Source organism: Cherax quadricarinatus, chromosome 43 (genome assembly GCF_038502225.1).
Source record: "Cherax quadricarinatus isolate ZL_2023a chromosome 43, ASM3850222v1, whole genome shotgun sequence".
NCBI lineage: Eukaryota > Metazoa > Arthropoda > Malacostraca > Decapoda > Parastacidae > Cherax > Cherax quadricarinatus.
Window position 1 is genome coordinate 11,895,291 of NC_091334.1, and position 22,187 is coordinate 11,917,477.

The 22,187-nt window shown below is 46.6% G+C and overlaps 2 protein-coding genes across 6 annotated transcripts in view; one reads left to right on the forward strand and one right to left on the reverse strand.

Moving 5' to 3' along the window:
- Positions 1-22,187, forward strand: part of LOC128694262 (ankyrin repeat domain-containing protein 50) — a 466,221-nt gene that overhangs the window by 406,042 nt on the left and 37,992 nt on the right. The window lies entirely within an intron of this gene.
- On the reverse strand, positions 400-8,761 carry LOC138853894 (ribosome-binding protein 1-like). Its single transcript, XM_070093471.1, has 4 exons — positions 8,733-8,761; positions 3,492-3,641; positions 2,895-3,346; positions 400-404 (listed from the first exon to the last, which is right to left on the reverse strand). The coding sequence occupies exons 1-4, from the start codon at positions 8,759-8,761 to the stop codon at positions 400-402; spliced, it is 636 nt and encodes a 211-aa protein (XP_069949572.1).

Genomic DNA, 22,187 nt, shown 5'->3' on the forward strand with positions numbered 1-22,187 from the left:
ACCGCTGTGTCATGGGTACTACCGCTGTGTCATGGGTACTACCGCTGTGTCATGGGTACTACCGCTGTGTCATGGGTACTACCGCTGTGTCATGGGTACTATTGCCATGGGTACAACTGCTGTGTCATGGGTACAACTGCTGTCATGGGTACTACCGCTGTGTCATGGGTACTACAGCTGTGTCATGGGTACTACCGCTGTGTCATGGGTACTACCGCTGTGTCATGGGTACTACCGCTGTGTCATGAGTAATGTATATCCTACCGACACATGGTAATGACATGACATAATGGGCCACTTCTCTTCCCACATTTGGGCGGTGTTTCCTTCAAGTTTCTGGTGATGCTTCCCTACCGCGGTATTATTACCTGCCTGCTGAGAGCCTCTCTCACCCCTACTTCACTCTCAGATATTACACCTTATGGTTAAAGCTGCTCCTCTACCCTCACCACCTCACAGCTTCCCCTCGCTTCCGCTCCCTCTGTGTCCTTGTTGCCCTCTTCCTTGTTCTCCCTGGTTCCTCATACTCTCCCTTGTTTCCCTGGCTCTCCTTACTTTCTCCCTTGTTCCCTGCTTCCTCTTACTCTTTCCCTGTATCCCTGGTTCCTCTTATTCTCTCCCTTTTTCCCCTGGCTGCCCTTACTCTCCTTTGTGTCCCTTATTCCCCTTACTCTCCTTTGTGTCCCTTATTCCCCTTACTCTCCCTCATTCCCCTTACTTTCTTCCTTGTTCCCCCTGGCTCTCCTTACTCTCTCCTTTGTTCCCTCTACCTCCCCTTACTGTCTCCCGTGTTCCTCTTACTATCTCTCTTGTTCCCTGGTTCCTCTTACTCTTTTCCTGGGTCCATGGCTCTCCTTCCCCTTTCCCTTGTTCCCTCTGGCTGCCCTTACTCCTTTGTGTCCCTGACTACCCTACTCTCTCCCTTGTATACCTGGGTCCCCGTACCCTCTCCCTTATATCCCTGGTTCCCCTTACCCTCTCCCTTATATCCCTGGTTCCCGTTACCCTCTCCCTTATAGCCCTGGTTCCCCTTTCCCTCTCCCTTATATCCCTGGTTCCCCTTTCCCTCTCCCTTATATCCCTGGTTCCCCTTACCCTCTCCCTTATAGCCCTGGTTCCCCTTTCCCTCTCCCTTATATCCCTGGTTCCCCTTACCCTCTCCCTTATATCCCTGGTTCCCCTTACCCTCTCCCTTATATCCCTGGTTCCCCTTACCCTCTCCCTTATATCCCTGGTTCCCCTTACCCTCTCCCTTATAGCCCTGGTTCCCCTTACCCTCTCCCTTATAGCCCTGGTTCCCCTTACCCTCTCCCTTATATCCCTGGTTCCCCTTACCCTCTCCCTTATAGCCCTGGTTCCCCTTACCCTCTCCCTTATAGCCCTGGTTCCCCTTACCCTCTCCCTTATAGCCCTGGTTCCCCTTTCCCTCTCCCTTATATCCCTGGTTCCCCTTACCCTCTCCCTTATATCCCTGGTTCCCCTTACCCTCTCCCTTATAGCCCTGGTTCCCCTTACCCTCTCCCTTATAACCCTGGTTCCCCTTACCCTCTCCCTTATAACCCTGGTTCCCCTTACCCTCTCCCTTATATCCCTGGTTCCCCTTACCCTCTCCCTTATAGCCCTGGTTCACCTTACCCTCTCCCTTATAGCCCTGGTTCCCCTTACCCTCCCCCTTATAGCCCTGGTTCCAATTACCCTCTCAATTATATCCCTGGTTCCCTTTACCCTCTCCCTTATAGCCCTGGTTCACCTTACCCTCTCCCTTATAGCCCTGGTTCCCCTTACCCTCTCCCTTATAGCCCTGGTTCCCCTTACCCTCTCCCTTATAGCCCTGGTTCCCCTTACCCTCTCCCTTATAGCCCTGGTTCCCCTTACCCTCTCCCTTATAGCCCTGGTTCCCCTTACCCTCTCCCTTATATCCCTGGTTCCCCTTACCCTCTCCCTTATAGCCCTGGTTCCCCTTACCCTCTCCCTTATAGCCCTGGTTCCCCTTACCTTCTCCCTTATATTCCTGGTTCCCCTTACCCTCTCCTTATAGCCCTGGTTCCCCTTACCCTCTCCCTTATAGCTCTGGTTCCCCTTACCCTCTCCCTTATAGCTCTGGTTCCCCTTACCCTCTCCCTTATATCCCTGGTTCCCCTTACCCTCTCCCTTATATCCCTGGTTCCCCTTATTCTCTCCCTTATATCCCTGGTTCCCCTTACCCTCTCCCTTATATCCCTGGTTCCCCTTACCCTCTCCCTTATAGCCCTGGTTCCCCTTACCCTCTCCCTTATAGCCCTGGTTCCCCTTACCCTCTCCCTTATAGCCCTGGTTCCCCTTACCCTCTCCCTTATATCCCTGGTTCCCCTTACCCTCTCCCTTATATCCCTGGTTCCCCTTACCCTCTCCCTTATAGCCCTGGTTCCCCTTACCCTCTCCCTTATATCCCTGGTTCCCCTTACCCTCTCCCTTATAGCCCTGGTTCCCCTTACCCTCTCCCTTATAGCTCTGGTTCCCCTTACCCTCTCCCTTATATCCCTGGTTCCCCTTACCCTCTCCCTTATAGCCCTGGTTCCCCTTACCCTCTCCCTTATATCCCTGGTTCCCCTTACCCTCTCCCTTATAGCCCTGGTTCCCCTTACCCTCTCCCTTATAGCCCTGGTTCCCCTTACCCTCTCCCTTATAGCCCTGGTTCCCCTTACCCTCTCCCTTATAGCCCTGGTTCCCCTTACCCTCTCCCTTATAGCCCTGGTTCCCCTTACCCTCTCCCTTATAGCCCTGGTTCCCCTTACCCTCTCCCTTATAGCCCTGGTTCCCCTTACCCTCTCCCTTATAGCCCTGGTTCCCCTTACCCTCTCCCTTATATCCCTGGTTCCCCTTACCCTCTCCCTTATATCCCTGGTTCCCCTTACCCTCTCCCTTATAGCCCTGGTTCCCCTTACCCTCTCCCTTATATCCCTTGTTCCCCATACCCTCTCCCTTATATCCCTGGTTCCCCTTACCCTCTCCCTTATAGCCCTGGTTTCCCTTACCCTCTCCCTTATAGCCCTGGTTCTCCTTACCCTCTCCCTTATAGCCCTGGTTTCCCTTTCCCTCTCCCTTATAGCCCTGGTTCCCCTTACCCTGTCCCTTATAGCCCTGGTTCTCCTTACCCTCTCCCTTATAGCCCTGGTTCCCCTTACCCTCTCCCTTATAGCCCTGGTTCCCCTTACCCTGTCCCTTATAGCCCTGGTTCTCCTTACCCTCTCCCTTATAGCCCTGGTTCCCCTTACCCTCTCCCTTATAGGCCTGGTTTTCCTGACCCTCTCCCTTATAGCCCTGGTTCCCCTTACCCTCTCCCTTATATCCCTGGTTCCCCTTACCCCCTTACCCTCTCCCTTATAGCCCTGGTTCCCCTTACCCTCTCCCTTATATCCCTGGTTCCCCTTACCCTCTCCCTTATAGCCCTGGTTCCCGTTACCCTCCCTTATATCCCTGGTTCCCCTTACCCTCTCCCTTATAGCCCTGGTTCTCCCTTATAGCCCTGGTTCCCCTTACCCTCTCCCTTATAGCCCTGGTTCCCCTTACCCTCTCCCTTATATCCCTGGTTCCCCTTACCCTCTCCCTTATAGCCCTGGTTCCCTTTACCCTCTGTTCCCCTTACCCTCTCCCTTATAGCCCTGGTATAGCCCCCCTTACCCTCTCCCTTATAGCCCTGGTTCCCCTTACCCTCTCCCTTATAGCCCTGGTTACCCTCTCCCTTATACCCTTCTCCCTTATAGCCCTGGTTCCCGTTACCCTCTCCCTTATAGCCCTGGTTCCCCTTACCCTCTTCCTTATATCCCTGGTTCCCCTTACCCTCTCCCTTATAGCCCTGGTTCCCCTTACCCTCTCCCTTATAGCCCTGGTTCCCCTTACCCTCTCCCTTATAGCCCTGGTTCCCCTTACTCTCCCTTATAGCCCTGGTTCCCCTTACCCTCTCCCTTATAGCCCTGGTTCCCCTTACCCTCTCCCTTATAGCCCTGGTTCCCCTTACCCTCTCCCTTATAGCCCTGGTTCCCCTTACCCTCTCCCTTATAGCCCTGGTTCCCCTTACCCTCTCCCTTATAGCCCTGGTTCCCCTTACCCTCTCCATTATAGCCCTGGTTCCCCTTACCCTCTCCCTTATATCCCTGGTTCCCCTTACCCTCTCCCTTATAGCCCTGGTTCCCCTTACCCTCTCCCTTATAGCCCTGGTTCCCCTTACCCTCTCCCTTATAGCCCTGGTTCCCCTTACCCTCTCCCTTATAGCCCTGGTTCCCCTTACCCTCTCCCTTATAGCCCTGGTTCCCCTTACCCTCTCCCTTATAGCCCTGGTTCCCCTTACCCTCTCCCTTATAGCCCTGGTTCCCCTTACCCTCTCCCTTATAGCCCTGGTTCCCCTTACCCTCTCCCTTATAGCCCTGGTTCCCCTTACCCTCTCCCTTATAGCCCTGGTTCCCCTTACCCTCTCCCTTATAGCCCTGGTTCCCCTTACCCTCTCCCTTATAGCCCTGGTTCCCTTTACCCTCTCCCTTATAGCCCTGGTTCCCCTTACCCTCTCCCTTATAGCCCTGGTTCCCCTTACCCTCTCCCTTATAGCCCTGGTTCCCCTTACCCTCTCCCTTATAGCCCTGGTTCCCCTTACCCTCTCCCTTATAGCCCTGGTTCCCCTTACCCTCTCCCTTTTAGCCCTGGTTCCCCTTATCCTCTCCCTTATAGCCCTGGTTCCCCTTACCCTCTCCCTTATAGCCCTGGTTCCCCTTACCCTCTCCCTTATAGCCCTGGTTCCCCTTACCCTCTCCCTTATAGCCCTGGTTCCCCTTACCCTCTCCCTTATAGCCCTGGTTCCCCTTATCCTCTCCCTTATAGCCCTGGTTCCCCTTACCCTCTCCCTTATAGCCCTGGTTCCCCTTACCCTCTCCCTTATAGCCCTGGTTCCCCTTACCCTCTCCCTTATAGCCCTGGTTCCCCTTACCCTCTCCCTTATAGCCCTGGTTCCCCTTACCCTCTCCCTTATAGCCCTGGTTCCCCTTACCCTCTCCCTTATAGCCCTGGTTCCCCTTACCCTCTCCCTTTTAGCCCTGGTTCCCCTTATCCTCTCCCTTATAGCCCTGGTTCCCCTTACCCTCTCCCTTATAGCCCTGGTTCCCCTTACCCTCTCCCTTATAGCCCTGGTTCCCCTTACCCTCTCCCTTATAGCCCTGGTTCCCCTTACCCTCTCCCTTATAGCCCTGGTTCCCCTTATCCTCTCCCTTATAGCCCTGGTTCCCCTTACCCTCTCCCTTATAGCCCTGGTTCCCCTTACCCTCTCCCTTATAGCCCTGGTTCCCCTTACCCTCTCCCTTATAGCCCTGGTTCCCCTTACCCTCTCCCTTATAGCCCTGGTTCCCCTTACCCTCTCCCTTATAGCCCTGGTTCCCCTTACCCTCTCCCTTATAGCCCTGGTTCCCCTTACCCTCTCCCTTATAGCCCTGGTTCCCCTTACCCTCTCCCTTATAGCCCTGGTTCCCCTTACCCTCTCCCTTATAGCCCTGGTTCCCCTTACCCTCTCCCTTATAGCCCTGGTTCCCCTTACCCTCTCCCTTATAGCCCTGGTTCCCCTTACCCTCTCCCTTATAGCCCTTGTTTCGTTGCTTCTCGCAATTCTTGTCATCGTCTTAATAAAAGTCACAATAGTCTGGTTGTTACAACAATATACGACTAACAGTTCTCATGTTATGACTTAATTATGATTAAAGACACTAATTGTTTGTTCGTTGGGAGTCGAGAGGTTGCCTGTAAATGTCTGATCAACCAGGTTGTTGTGATGTCAGGAAGAGTTAATACTCATGTAGAGGGTCGCCCAACTTCAAGGTGTTACAAAAATTGTACATAGAGGGAGAATATTCAAGGTTGAGGTCCGTAATCTTCGCAGTGTCATAGCAACTTTCTGCAGAGATACACACCAAGTGTTGAATAACCCTTGTGAGAAGCAGAGGAGTCATAGTATCAGCAGTATAATACTTGTGTAGTCTATGTCATGTAAACACCGTAAGTGTCAGGGGCCCAAGACTGTTCAACAGCCTCTCACCAGACATAAGGGGAATTACCAATAGGCCTCTGGCTGCTTTCAAGAGGGAGCTGGACAGATACTTTAAGTCAGTGCCGGATCAGCCGGGCTGTGGTTCGTACGTTGTGCGGCCAGCAGTAACAGCCTGGTTGATCAGGCCCTGACCACCGGGAGGCCTAGTTGTAGACCGGGTCTCGGGGGCATTGATCCCCGGAATACCCTCTAGGTAGACTCCAGGTACTATTATAGTAAAGCTCCCTGGCCAAGCCTTAATCACGTGATCCCCGTTTGAACCTCGCACATAGGCCTAGGAAACAGGCAGATGCGGTAGGCCTAGGCTCGCCACGAATATCAATACATCTCTTCCAACAACAGTTCATCAGTTATATTGTTGATAACATCAGTTCACAGAGAACACTGTCAACGTGCGTGGTCCAAGACTCTTCAACCTGCTACCACAAAACATCAGAAACATTGCTGCAACAAATGTACAAGTAATCAAGAGGAAACTGGACATATACATGTTGTGAAGGACATGATAACACCTCAGTGGTCTTACTGGGCCCAAGCAAGACATGTCTTATTCATGTTAATTTTCTCAACGTATTTTCTATTAATAATACTTTGGCTGTTTCACTTATCTACAACTTTCTTCTTAAACCTCTACTCTCACTATCATTTATAGTTTCATTATTTTTTCCAGTGCGAATACTTTGTTACAAGTTCTGTCTTGGATATTTTAAGCATCTTACATAAATAATTCGCAGATAGGAGAGAGAAGCTTATAAAGAGAAGTCCCTGTAAGCTTCTCCCTCTTAATGCGCCGGTTGTGTATTGTTCCAGTCACAGTATTGTACCGTCTAGTTCTTTAAGCACCTTATTCATATCTTCTCTGATTATTTCTATCTTCCAGTTATACACTTACAACATACTCTCCGGTATCTTCATATAACTTTGACTTTATCTTGGTAGGAAAGATTCCTGATGAAGGCACAGTTAAATATGGAATATTGCAACAACTTTTCAAGCGTATATATGTCCATCTGTGTTAGAGCTACATAATGTACATTTGTATGTGCCCATAACATGTGTTTGCCGTCAAGACCTCTGTAAAAAAAATTGCATGTTAAATATCTGAAGCCTAAATAAGATTGACTTAGCTGCGACTCGTATTCTGTGCGAGGTGGTGTAACCAACATGATGGCAAACTTGTCTAACTTTGATAATTCCCTTACTCATATTTCTTAAAGAGAACCTAATTAATTTATTAGGTGTAGTACATAATTTCTCCACTGTTGCTTTGGCTTCAGTTTTCCGGTAACCAAAACTCCTAAGTTATTTCCTCGTTCTGTTCGGTTACCTTCTAGATTATTTAGTTAATTGATGCCGCATTTACTTTCTTTCTCTGGGACTAAGCCATTAAATTTGACCAATAATGAACTGCATCTACCACTTATCCGTCCAGATCATCAGAATTCCTCGGGTACCAACAGTCTGGTTTATCAAGTGTTAATTATTTTTCTAGTAAGGCTATGTTTAGTATGCTAAGCATATGGCTGTCAACAATACTGATCATTAGGAGGCGAGCGTAGTTTCTGTCAGCGTCCTAGTGCTACACACTTATTTCATAATATTGGATGATGTAAATTGCAATACGAAGATATAGAAACGTATCGCTTACAATCCGCAGTTATAAATATCCCGACGACTATATCTTGATGTTTACACATTGACAGTAACAGTGTATATACAGGTAGAGGGGTGTATGTCTCAGTATATAAGTGATCCGCTTGATGGCTTCATCAATTAGGTTGTTGGTGCTAGCTACACATAACAGCGTATGCACCACAGCCTGGCTGATGAGGAACTTGAGCAATGCAATACACAAATAACCCGCACATTGTTGACTGAAATTTATAACGACATTACAATTTCCTATGTGCGAGTTATTTATGTATTGTTCCAGTCACTGTAATGTGCCTTTTTATTCCTTCAGAACTTAAGAGGCACTTAAGTACCCCCCGTCTTAAGTACCCCCCGTCTTCTGATAACATGCTCAGTTTTCCCCCTATAATCTACCTTGTTCATAATTACTATCGGGGGAACTTACGTGCCTCTTAAGGAACTTAATAAGCTCTCTCTTGAAGACATCTAGAGGTTTGTTAAGCTCTCTTAAATATGAAGGGAGAGGGGGGTCGATGGGCTTGGTTCCTTCACACTTTTTGTGTTATCTCTTAGTGTACCAGACGAGCTTGATGAGTTCCGAGAGAAGAAGAACTCTGGGAACTCGTCAGAGGTATATCATAGCACCGCTGCAACTCAGAGGTAACAATATTAAGAATTATATAAGTAGCTTACATTAGACTGTGTTACAGCCAAGACAAGTTTCTTCGACTCTTGGAAGAAAAGCAAAGTAGTGTTCCCAGACTGGCTTTATAAAAATATCCTCGCGGGGAGATATCCTTCAGGGGGGAGCATCCAAGGAATTATAGTATAAACCTGGGTAATAGATACCAACAAATTGGTTTCAAAAGACACGTGAGCAAACACTAGGACGTATTAGAAAACATTTCGGCCCTGGTACCTTGATCACTTCAGACACATGCATCTTCAAAAGTCACCATACAATATAATACTGGAAACTACAAAATTTTGAAAACATTAGCATACATGATACTCAACCAGGCAGAGCACCACCTACCTGACAACACAGGAGTCACATGACCCCATTGTCTACCTGTCCTCATCCCAATATGGCATTCTTCATGTTAACATGTGTTACGCCACACTCTCCACCTACATATACTCTCTTTTTAACTTTGTGTCATTTTAAACCAAGGAATTGTATCTCTACTCCCTGTCTTGGATCGGACCTAATTACCCATCATTCCCCGTGCTCTGTATGACCAGTCATATTATGTGGACGGAGCGTGGTGTTGCCAGTGTAAGCCACAGTATTATTGAACTTAACACTGTACTTGGTAGTAAAGTACGGAGAAATAATGAACCAGACATTGTCGCCACAGATCTCGCTAAATGTCAGAGGTCGGCGTGGCTGGGTCAGAGGTCAGAGGTCACTGGGCAGAGGTGGTCCCGAATTTGTATTAACGGTGTCTGCTGGATGATGCTATCTATAGTGCATGATGCATGACACACTAGCCCTGACTCCCCACTGGGGATGCACTTGTACTATACCTCGCTCTCTCTCTCTCTCTCTCTCTCTCTCTCTCTCTCTCTCTCTCTCTCTCTCTCTCTCTCTCTCTCACCCCATAGGAAACGGACACTGCGAGATCTCATTCTGACCTTTAAGATAATGGATGGCTTTGACACATTCAAACACGAATGATATAAAATGTTGACTTGGTCCATTTTAAAAACAGAATTATAGCAAAATGTAATAAACTACTCCCTTATGTTGCAATCGCAAAGACAATATAGTCACTGAAGAACCAGCTGGACAAGCACTTGAGAACGTAGGAAGTTGTAGTGACCAAGATGTATGGCGAGGGAAGACAGGAGTGAGATGTTGCCTCAACACTCACTACTTCGCTCACTAAACCCTCACTTCAAATATTCTAAAAACCACTTGCACTCTCATATACTGTACATACAACAGATTGAGTAATCTGAAGTTAATGAATTCCTGATACCTGTTTAGTGGCTGCATTAAGACGATCAGTGGACAGCCAGGCAACTGAGACAATAATAGTAGTAGTGGTAGAAGCAGGTGGTTGTGATAGTGATAGCAGAACTAGTTGTAACCTGGAGTATAATCACTGGTATACAACTCTGTGAGTGGCACTGCAGTAACACTACTAAATAAAATAGAAGCAATATTAATTTAGTAGAAACAGCTGTAGCTGTGTCTTTCATCCAGTTCCATCTCTCCTGTTATTTTCATGTTATTTTTTAATATGGTACAGTATACTTCCCCCTTTTTTTAACGCCGGCAGTGGTTGGAAGTTAGGGAGAGAGCCTTCTGCTTTTCCATCTTTAATTCATACACCTCGATAATACACGATAACCCTCAGTGTAAATAGAAGTAGTATGTATTGATGTATGTATTAAGTTCAGCTCCAGGAAGCTGAACTCTCCTTCAGGCTGAGGGACTGACAACCTCCAACTATTTCCTACAAGGCTGATTGATGGATTCATTACATTACCACGTCAGTTCTGTTGAATTCAATCTATACTCTGTATTTGAGTGAAGAAGCCTACCATGTAGGAGAAACAATTCAACAGTAAAGATACCCACCTGTTACACTTGTCTTACTCATCGACTTCACTGTGTTTACTACCGTCTGCGTTCTGTTTGTTGACAAGTTAAAAATCCATCTGTATAGTTTACCGGTTGTTCACTTTGCACGCATTTTGTGCGTCGTTCCACGATACTCGCAAGCGTCGAGGACTGTTGCATAATCTTTGTACGCTACATCAGCATTAAGTTTATCTTGCAGTGCATCCTAGACCACATGGTAATGATCTAGGAGTTGTGAAAGGCAGGAGTGACCTGTTCTAAACCCATGCTGCCCTGGATTGTGCAGTTATTGCGTCTCCATGTGACTGGCAGTCTTCTTAGGGCCGGTTCAAATATTTTGATAATGTGTAAGGTTAATAGTTCTTTGTAGCTGCCACCTCTAGGAAGTAGGACAATATCGGTGGTTTTTAATGATTTCTTGTGATTTTTTTGGTGAATATGGAGTTCCAGGAGTTTTGTCCTGGGGCCCAGTTGCAACACCGCCACAGTTGCAACACCGCCACAGTCGCAACACCGCCACAGTCGCAACACCGCCACAATCGCAACACCGCCACAGTCGCAACACCGCCACAGTTGCAACACCGCCACAGTCGCAACACCGCCACAGTCGCAACACCGCCACAGTCGGAACACCGCCACAGTCGCAACACCGCCACAGTCGCAACACCGCCACAGTCGCAACACCGCCACAATCGCAACACCGCCACAGTCGGAACACCGCCACAGTCGGAACACCGCCACAGTCGGAACACCGCCACAGTCGGAACACCGCCACAGTCGCAACACCGCCACAATCGCAACACCGCCACAATCGAAACACAGCCACAGTTGGAACACCGCCACAGTTGCAACACCGCCACAGTTTCAACACCGCCACAGTTTCAACACCGCCACAGTCGCAACACCGCCACAGTCGCAACACCGCCACAATTGCAACACCGCCACAGTTGCAACACCGCCACAGTCGCAACACAGCCACAGTTGGAACACCGCCACAGTCGCAACACCGCCACAGTCGCAACACCGCCACAATTGCAACACCGCCACAGTTGCAACACCGCCACAGTCGCAACACCGCCACAGTCGCAACACCGCCACAATCGCAACACCACCACAGTCGCAACACCGCCACAGGTTTCTTGTAGTTGTATGATTCACAAATTTAAGCACCACAGTTTTCAAAACCTTGAACATTGTTCTCAGCCAGTTTATAGAAACTGCGGGTTTTTTCTTAAATTTGCCGAGTATTTTTGTATGTTTCTCACTTAAGATTCTTTTTTTAAATTCAGCTAGTTGCTGAGGAGCAGTGAGACACACAGTAGTTGCTGAAGAGCAGTGAGAAACACAGTAGTAGTTGCTGAGGAGCAATGAGAAACACAGTAGTTGCTGAGGAGCAGTGAGAAACACAGTAGTTGCTGAGGAGCAGTGAGAAACACAGTAGTTGCTGAGGAGAAGTGAGAAACACAGTAGTAGTTGCTGAGGAGCAATGAGAAACACAGTAGTTGCTGAGGAGCAGTGAGAAACACAGTAGTTGCTGAGGAGCAATGAGAAACACAGTAGTTGCTGAGGAGCAGTGAGAAACACAGTAGTTGCTGAGGAGCAGTGAGAAACACAGTAGTAGTTGCTGAGGAGCAATGAGAAACACAGTAGTTGCTGAGGAGCAGTGAGAAACACAGTAGTTGCTGAGGAGCAGTGAGAAACACAGTAGCTGCTGAGGAGCAGTGAGAAACACAGTAGTTGCTGAGCAGTGAGAAACACAGTAGTAGTTGCTGAGGAGCAATGAGAAACACAGTAGTTGCTGAGGAGCAGTGAGAAACACAGTAGTTGCTGAGGAGCAATGAGAAACACAGTAGTTGCTGAGGAGCAGTGAGAAACACAGTAGTTGCTGAGGAGCAGTGAGAAACACAGTAGTTGCTGAGGAGCAGTGAGAAACACAGTAGTTGCTGAGGAGCAGTGAGAAACACAGTAGTTGCTGAGAAGCAATGAGAAACACAGTAGTAGTTGCTGAGGAGCAATGAGAAACACAGTAGTTGCTGAGGAGCAGTGAGAAACACAGTAGTTGCTGAGGAGCAGTGAGAAACACAGTAGTTGCTGAGGAGCAGTGAGAAACACAGTAGTTGCTGAGGAGCAGTGAGAAACACAGTAGTTGCTGAGGAGCAGTGAGAAACACAGTAGTTGCTGAGGAGCAGTGAGAAACACAGTAGTTGCTGAGGAGCAGTGAGAAACACAATAGTAGTTGCTGAGGAGCAATGAGAAACACAGTAGTTGCTGAAGAGCAGTGAGAAACAATAGTAGTTGCTGAAGAGCAGTGAGAAACAATAGCAGTTGCTGAGGAGCAATGAGAAACACAGTAGTTGCTGAGGAGCAGTAAGAAACACAGTAGTAGTTGCTGAGGAGCAATGAGAAACACAGTAGTAGTTGCTGAGGAGCAATGAGAAACAAAGTAGTAGTTGCTGAGGAGCAATGAGAAACACAATAGTAGTTGCTGAGGAGCAATGAGAAACACAGTAGTAGTTGCTGAGGAGCAATGAGAAACACAGTAGTAGTTGTTGAGGAGCAGTGAGAAACACAGTAGTAGTTGCTGAGGAGCAATGAGAAACACAGTAGTAGTTGCTGAGGAGAAGTGAGAAACAATAGTTGCTGAGGAGCAATGAGAAACACAGTAGTAGTTGCTGAGGAGCAATGAGAAACACAGTAGTAGTTGCTGAGGAGCAATGAGAAACACAGTAGTTGCTGAGGAGCAGTGAGAAACACAGTAGTTGCTGAGGAGCAATGAGAAACACAGTAGTTGCTGAGGAGCAGTGAGAAACACAGTAGTTGCTGAGGAGCAGTGAGAAACACAGTAGTTGCTGAGGAGCAGTGAGAAACACAGTAGTTGCTGAGGAGCAGTGAGAAACACAGTAGTTGCTGAGGAGCAGTGAGAAACACAATAGTAGTTGCTGAGGAGCAATGAGAAACACAGTTGCTGAAGAGCAGTGAGAAACAATAGTAGTTGCTGAAGAGCAGTGAGAAACAATAGCAGTTGCTGAGGAGCAATGAGAAACACAGTAGTTGCTGAGGAGCAGTAAGAAACACAGTAGTAGTTGCTGAGGAGCAATGAGAAACACAGTAGTAGTTGCTGAGGAGCAATGAGAAACACAGTAGTAGTTGCTGAGGAGCAATGAGAAACACAATAGTAGTTGCTGAGGAGCAATGAGAAACACAGTAGTAGTTGCTGAGGAGCAATGAGAAACACAGTAGTAGTTGCTGAGGAGCAATGAGAACACAGTAGTAGTTGTTGAGGAGCAGTGAGAAACACAGTAGTAGTTGTTGAGGAGCAGTGAGAAACACAGTAGTTGCTGAGGAGCAGTGAGAAACACAATAGTAGTTGCTGAGGAGCAATGAGAAACACAGTAGTAGTTGCTGAGGAGCAATGAGAAACACAATAGTAGTTGCTGAGGAGCAGTGAGAAACAATAGTAGTTGCTGAAGAACAGTGAGAAACAATAGCAGTTGCTGAGGAGCAGTGAGAAACACAATAGTAGTTGCTGAGGAGCAATGAGAAACACAATAGTAGTTGCTGAGGAGCAGTGAGAAACACAGTAGTTGCTGAGGAGCAGTGAGAAACACAGTAGTTGCTGAGGAGCAGTGAGAAACAATAGTAGTTGCTGAAGAGCAGTGAGAAACAATAGTTGCTGAGGAGCAGTGCGAAACACAACAGTAATTGCTGAGGAGCAGTGAGAAACAATAGTTGCTGAAGAGCAGTGAGAAACAATAGTAGTTGCTGAGGAGCAGTGAGAAACACAATAGTAGCTGCTGAGGAGCAATGAGAAACACAATAGTAGTTGCTGAGGAGCAATGAGAAACACAATAGTAGTTGCTGAGGAGCAGCGAGAAACAATAGTAGTTGCTGAAGAACAGTGAGAAACAATAGTAGTTGCTGAGGAGCAGTGAGAAACAATAGTAGTTGCTGAGAAGCAGTGAGAAACACAATAGTAGTTGCTGAGGAGCAATGAGAAACACAGTAGTTGCTGAGGAGCAGTGAGAAACAATAGTAGTTGCTGAAGAGCAGTGAGAAACAATAGTAGTTACTGAGGAGCAGTGAGAAACGCAATAGTAGTTGCTGAGGAGCAGTGAGAAACACAATAGTAGTTGCTGAAGAGCAGTGAGAAACAATAGTAGTTGCTGAGGAGCAGTGAGAAACACAATAGTAGTTGCTGAGGAGCAGTGAGAAACGCAATAGTAGTTGCTGAGGAGCAGTGAGAAACACAACAGTAGTTGCTGAAGAGCAGTGAGAAACACAATAGTAGTTGCTGAAGAGCAGTGAGAAACACAATAGTAGTTGCTGAAGAGCAGTGAGAAACACAGGGTTTGGAAGGAGATATGATGGTTGAAGGTAAACACTTGTTGGATGGTAAGCTATATATTGTCAGACTGTGGTAAGGGATGGGGCCCAGCCTGCCCTGTTACTGCCTGCTGTATGTCTAAGCATGGAGTCAGGGCGAGGTAGCGGGTCCCACTCCCTCATGCGCATCCCGTGACGTCATACAGTCACTAGGCTTAGTAGGGATCTTCTATATAAGCACATGGATGGTACTATGGTACTCAGCTAAACTATACAACACATGTAAGGGGGATCAGCAACTATGCTGACAGCTCGGTCATGTTACGTATGTCGTCTCGACATACACTACTATGCTATAGGCTGAACAGGCAGGTGGTTCTGGGCTGATTCTATACAATAACAAAGACATATATAACTTAGAACTAATGGATGGTATCATGATGGATGTTAACATAGTGAGTTTTAATGTAATGGGTGTTAACGTAATCACTTTTAACGTAATGCATTACAAATTATAAGAACAAATCATTGTACAATATGGATGGAATTGATCGATCGATCTGTATTCATGCACTCTACGGATTCTGAGGAAGAATAAATATATATTTACAAAGTGCAAATAATTAACAGCAAAATCTGGTGCACACAGATCATTATTGCTAAATTCTCAGAACTCGGAGGGAACGTGAACACAAAAATTTCTGACAAACTGATCAGCTAATAACAAAACACACAGTTGATAATTTCATTCATCTCGGACATCTAATTATACAGGCTGTTTACATTTAAACCCAATTCTGCGAGGGTAAGGTTTACGTATGCAGAATGGTTATCATCTTTGGGTGGAACGAACTCTTCTGTGATGGCTAACACATGCCTTGACTGAGGACGATCTGAACGAGTATCTACAAAAGATACGGCTACATTCACTAGTGACTGTGGAATTACTAACTCTTCTGCTAGGAGTACTCAACTCGACTGTTCGATACAGTAATTCTTGGCTCATTACAAAGTTACTAATGGGTGCTGGTGGCTTCATAGTCAGAATAAGATCTTCCTGGAGCAGGAATCGAATCACACCAGAACACAAGGGATTGGTTCTTTCTTACTGGAGGAATGAACAAACTCGGTGGAGTGGATGCCTCTCCCCGGTTGAAAAAATAACGCTATAACACGCAATATGAGCAAGGGAGAACGAATCTACTATCTCTCACTGCAAGCACAGGGGAAAAGAAATGAACACGGTCAACAATACTGATATTCAATCTGAGTCGCACAGTGACATGAGGTATCAACTATAAAGAAACTTCACTGACAAACGTTAACAACATGTGAAAGTTACTCCAGAAACAACTTCTTAAATTGCATGAATTACTGTCAACTAGGATGGGATCACCATCTGGAACACAAGGGACAACAACAACACTCAAGTGAGTACACTAGCCACAGAAACGTCTTTCTGCAACGGCTTGTGGCATCAGCAAGAGATGGCATAACTCATTGCAAGTAAAGTTCTTCTCAAAGCGTCCCCTGGGAAGGAACGAATACTTAAACAAGTCGCCATCGCAAGGATAGTAGTCTCAGCACCCAGGGTTGTCTGAGGTTCCTCTGAAACCCAAGGTAACTGTACACTATCCTGCGTGCACGATATTGTGGCTGGAGTCCAGACAGGAGTGACAGTATTACTGGTGCCTGACCACTCGGCTACGTTAATAAGTAATGAACGAATCTATAGGAACTTAATCTGAACTTCACATTTCGCAGCACTTTAACAAATCTCAGATACAAGCTGTGAGAACAAACACATTGCTCAAGGGCTAGGTATTGTCTTTCAGTCAGTAAGGGAATGTTGGTACTGTGGACTGATTCATATTGACTTTGACTGGCATGATACACTAAGTGAACATTCAAAAGTGACTGGGACATCTTCTCAGGGAACTTACTCGAGGACATAAAGCAAGAAAATAAAGAGAATATATGACACAGTAAGCTTAAACGGGAAGAAATTACTTATTTAAAAAAATAAGTCACACTGTAAGCAAGGAAAACTCACACTCACAAAAGAAAATACTCAACTGAATAAGCAACACTTTGAAAATCAAGAGAAATTACCTTACTTAAGTCAAATTTACTCAAATTTACTGTAAATTGAATTAATGGCACAGTGAGTTGTCTTTACTCAATGCAATAGGGAAATTCCACAATAAATGATGAATCAATCAAAAATGTTAATATGGACTCAATAAAGATTGTGCAAAATTAAAACAAACTGGGAAACAATTCACTAAAAAGAAAATAAAATGGCACACAAAGAATAAAATATTATGCACAGAAAAGAGCATATGAAACTGCACTGAAATAAACTGTAGCAATATTGCAAATAACAATTGCTAATCAAAAGTACTGCACAACACTGCATAAAATTTCTGAAAGAAAATTTTTAATGGCAACACAATGCTTGCACAAAAATTATTGCAACATGAATCAATGTTGCAATGATAAAAAAAAATGCACACAAGAAAATACAGTTTACAAGAAAAAAAATATATCATCAAGGAATGAACTGATTGAACACTATAACTCTTAACTGCAGCTTAAACAACATTTACTGAACAAGCAAAAGAATGATTTACTTTAAAAGAAGAACTTAAAAATTGCACTAAGAGTGAATTTGTTCAATGAAATATAAAATAATAGATGCAAAAACACAGAACAAAAAGGTTTGAACACTTACAGTGATGCAGAACACAACACATCAATATAAACACAATACTAGAATTTTCTTGCAATGAAACTTCAGGTGTGAAAAATTGGAAAATAATTGTCTTGCTTGCACAAAATAATGGCACTATTGTCTGTGGAAATAAGACAAATTAGACACAGGTTAAATTAAAAGAATTAACACAAGAATGTTGAACACACAGAGAAAAAAATAAAATAGCAAATGAATGAAAACAAAAACAACAAGAATACACAAATGCTGGGAGAAAAATATAACAGGCAACACTGAATTGTGATGCAGAATATAAGGTAATAAATTGCTGAATTACTTCACTACAGTACTGTGAACACAACGTAATTGTGAAGTGTAACACAAATTCTATACTGCTTATATGTTGCACACAACAAGGAAAAAACACTAAGGTACTTACTTCAAGTATAAAAAAAAGAACACAACACAACAGACATAAATTAATGCACGAAAATTAACACTGAATTAAGAAGAGAAAAATATTGCAAACAGTATATAATAAACACTGAGTCTAATCGAGTCACTGAATATCACTAAGAAATCACTGGAAGCAAAAAAAAGAAATGTCTCAACACTCGCAAATGTGTCTGTGAAAAATATTATCACTGTAGCGACGTTATAAAATGAGGTGGATGGTGGAGGATGGTTATGTCGTCTCGTGCTGGCTGCATTCATTGCTACTCCACACGTGATCGACGATGGACCCACACAGGAGGCTTTTAACGATGGCACCACTGACGAAAGAACACACTCTGGCTCTTGACCCCTTATGTGGTCCTTAAAATATGGTGCTAGAAATCGTAATAAGAGTACAAAAACAGTGGTAGTGGTTGGGTGAGTGGGTGAGGCAGGGCGGTGGTGAGACACCGCGTGGTGACTGGGCCTATGGGATGAACAGCGTAAGCCTCACTCGGAACACCTGCACTAGGCACGAAAATATTCTAAGCCGGACTGGCTTAAAACAATCCCATGAAATACCACAACACCACAGGGATGATAAAGCACACAGAATGGCTGGAACTTGAAGCACAAAGCGATGAAGAAGACTGTACCCACATGGCTTGCTTGGGTACAGGGTTAAGACACTTGGGTTAGTTGCTGGCTGGCTTGGCTTAACCCTTCACACAGAATGGCTTGATAACTTCTAACGATGAGCACAGCAGGGGTGGAAAGCTGGCTTGGCAGGCAAGGCTGGATGGTGTAAGGCTTGGCTGGACTGGACTTGGTCTGACTCCCCCACCACAGACTGTCGTGCTGGTTTGGCTTACTTTGCAAACTCTGGTTTGGCTTACTTTGCAAACTCGGGTCAACCCCTCAGGAGTGATGCAAATAAGCAGATAAACACTAATACACAGAGACTGACCAGTGAATAGTGTAGAGGCTGGTAGACGCTTGAGGGGGTAGCTGGCTGGCTAGATCGGCCTACTGACCACATGAGATGTCCGTCCTCGGCTGAGAGAAATCTCTCTCGCCCCCTCAAGGAAGGTTCCTTGATGTTGGTGAGGGGCTCTTGATTTAGGGAATTGGATCTGTGCTCCAGTTCCCCGAATTAAGCCTGAATGCCTTCCACATCCCCCCCCCAGGCGCTGTATAATCCTCCGGGTTTAGCGCTTCCCCCTTGATTATAATAATAATAATAATGAGAGAAATCTCTGTGCATCGGCGTAATTATCAATTTTACGCTCACACCGATGGCACCAATTTGTCGTGGGGGTTCGGAAGGAGATATGATGGTTGAAGGCAAGCACACTTGTTGGATGGTAACGCTATATATTGTCAGACTGTGGTAAGGGATGGGGCCCAGCCTGCCGTGTTACTGCCTGCTGTATGCCTAAGCCTGGAGTCAGGGCGAGGTAGTGGGTCCCACTCCCTCATGCGCTTCCCGTGACGTCATACAGTCACTAAGCTTAGTAGGGATCTTCTATATAAACACATGGATGGTACTATGATACTCAGCTAAGCTATACAACACATGTAAGGGGGATCAGCAACTATGCTGACAATAGTAGTTGCTGAGGAGCAGTGAGAAACAATAGTAGTTGCTGAAGAGCAGTGAGAAACACAATAGTAGTTGCTGAGGAGCAGTGAGAAACAATAGTAGTTGCTGAAGAGCAGTGAGAAACACAATAGTAGTTGCTGAGGAGCAGTGAGAAACAATAGTAGTTGCTGAAGAGCAGTGAGAAACACAGTAGTAGTTGCTGAGGAGCAGTGAGAAACACAATAGTAGTTGCTGAGGAGCAGTGAGAAACACAATAGTAGTTCCTGAGGAGCAGTGAGAAACACAATAGTAGTTGCTGAGGAGCAGTGAGAAACAATAGTAGTTGCCGAGGAGCAGTGAGAAATAATAGTAGTTGCTGAAGAGCAGTGAGAAACACAATAGTAGTTGCTGAGGAGCAGTGAGAAACAATAGTAGTTGCTGAGGAGCAGTGACAAACACAATAGTAGTTGGAGGAGCAGTGAGAAACACAATAGTAGTTGCTGAGGAGCAGTGAGAAACAGTAGTTGCTGAGGAGCAGTGAGAAACACAATAGTAGTTGCTGAGGAGCAGTGAGAAACAATAGTAGTTGCTGAAGAGCAGTGAGAAACAATAGTAGTTGCTGAGGAGCAGTGAGAAACACAACAGTAGTTGCTGAGGAGCAGTGAGAAACAATAGTAGTTGCTGAGGAGCAGTGAGAAACAATAGTAGTTGCTGAGGAGCAGTGAGAAACACAGTAGCTGCTGAAGAGCAGTGAGAAACAATAGTAGTTGCTGAGGAGCAGTGAGAAACACAACAGTAGTTGCTGAGGAGCAGTGAGAAACAATAGTAGTTGCTGAGGAGCAGTGAGAAACAATAGTAGTTGCTGAGGAGCAGTGAGAAACAATAGTAGTTGCTGAGGAGTAGTGAGAAACGATAGTAGTTGCTGAGGAGCAGTGAGAAACAATAGTAGTTGCTGAGGAGCAGTGAGAAACGATAGTAGTTGCTAAGGAGCAGTGAGAAACAATAGTAGTTGCTGAGGAGCAGTGAGAAACAATAGTAGTTACTGAAGAGCAGTGAGAAACAATAGTAGTTGCTGAGGAGCAGTGAGAAACAATAGTAGTTGCTGAGGAGCAGTGAGAAACAATAGTAGTTACTGAAGAGCAGTGATAAACAATAGTAGTTGCTGAGGAGCAGTGAGAAACAATAGTAGTTGCTGAGGAGCAGTGAGAAACAATAGTAGTTGCTGAAGAGCAGTGAGAAACAATAGTAGTTGCTGAGGAGCAGTGAGAAACAATAGTAGTTGCTGAGGATCAGTGAGAAACACAATAGTAGTTGCTGAGGAGCAGTGAGAAACACAATAGTAGTTGCTGAAGAGCAGTGAGAAACAATAGTAGTTGCTGAAGAGCAGTGAGAAACAACAACAGCAGTTGCTGCTGATATACGAATAGAAAATGAAAGAGATGAGAAGAGAGGAAATGAAATAAGAGAAGGAAGAGGGGAAGGAGATGAGAGGAGAAGGAAGATGAGTGTGGTGATGATGTAAGGCGCCAAGGTGTCTGGATGGTGTCTGGGAACATTGTGTTCTGTAGATGCAATCATCACGCACTTGTTAGGTGCTGGTGATGGTGGTGCTGGTGAGGGTGGTGATGGTGGTGGTGCTGGTGAAGGTGGTGCAGGTGATGGTGGTAGTGCTGGTGAGGGTGGTGCTGGTGAGAGTAGTGCTGGTGATGGTGGTGTTTGTGATGGTGGTGCTGGTGAGGGTGAGGGTGGTGATGGTGGTGGTGCTGGTGAGGGTGGTGCAGGTGATGGTGGTGGTGCTGGTGATGGTGGTGTTTGTGATGGTGAGGGTAGTGCAAGTGGTGGTGCTGGTGAAGGTGGTGCAGGTTATGGTGGAGGTGCTGGTGATGGTGGTGTTTGTGATGGTGGTGCTGGTGCTGGTGAGGGTAGTGCTGGTGGTGGTGCTAGTGATGGTGGTGGTGCTGGTGAGGGTGGTGCTGGTGATGATGGTGATGGTGCTGGTGAGAGTGGTGCTGGTGATGGCGGGGCTGGTGGTGGTGATGGTGCTGGTGATAGTGGTGATGACGGTGGTTGTGCTGGTGATGGTGGTGTTTGTGCTGGTGGTGCTGGTGCTGCTGGTGAGGGTGGTGGTGGTGCTGGTGATGGCGGTGATGTTGGTGGTACTGGTGAGGATGGTGGCGGTGATGGTGGTGGTGGTGCTGGTGGTGCTGACGCTGATAGTGCTGGTGGTGGTGGTGCTGATGCTGGTGCTGATGCTGGTGCTGATGGTGCTGGTGGTGCTGGTGATGGTGGTGAACCCTGGTATCCACGCTGCTGGCACCATTAAGGCTCCATCAAAACATTCTACTCCGCATCTCACACTCACGTAAGGAATGTACGGCTCGCGTAGTTGTCAGGTGGCGAGGAACGCGGTGTGGTGGCGAGGCACGCGGTCTGGTGGCGAGGCACACGGTCTGGTGGCGAGGCACGCGGTCTGATGGCGAGGAAAGCGGTCTGGTGGCGAGGCATGCGGTCTGGTGTTGAGGCACGCGGTCTGGTGGCGAAGCCCGTGTTCTGGTGGCGAGGCACGTGGTCTGGTGGTGAGGCACGCGGTCTGGTGGCGAGGCACGTGGTCTGGTGGTGAGGCACGCGGTCTGGTGGCGAAGCCCGTGTTCTGGTGGCGAGGCACGTGGTCTGGTGGTGAGGCACGTGGTCTGGTGGCGAGGTACGTGGTCTGGTGGTGAGGCACGCGGTCTGGTGGCGAGGCACAGAGGGAGAGAGGAAGATGGTAAGGGAGAGAGGAAGATGGTGAGGGAGAATGGAAGATGGTGAGCGAGAGAGGAAGATGATAAGGGAGAGAGAGGAAGAT

Bases quoted from the DNA above. Each gene is read 5' to 3' on its own strand.
- LOC138853894 (XM_070093471.1), bottom strand. From the start codon at position 8,761: ATGGGGTCATGTGACTCCTGTGTTGTCAG. The intron at 3,642-8,732 runs GTAGGTGGTGCT...GGGCTATACCAG, and splicing joins TGTGACTCCTGTGTTGTCAG to GGCTATAAGGGAGAGGGTAA. The intron at 3,347-3,491 runs ACCAGGGCTATA...GAGAGGGTAAGG, and splicing joins AACCAGGGCTATAAGGGAGA to GGGTAAGGGGAACCAGGGAT.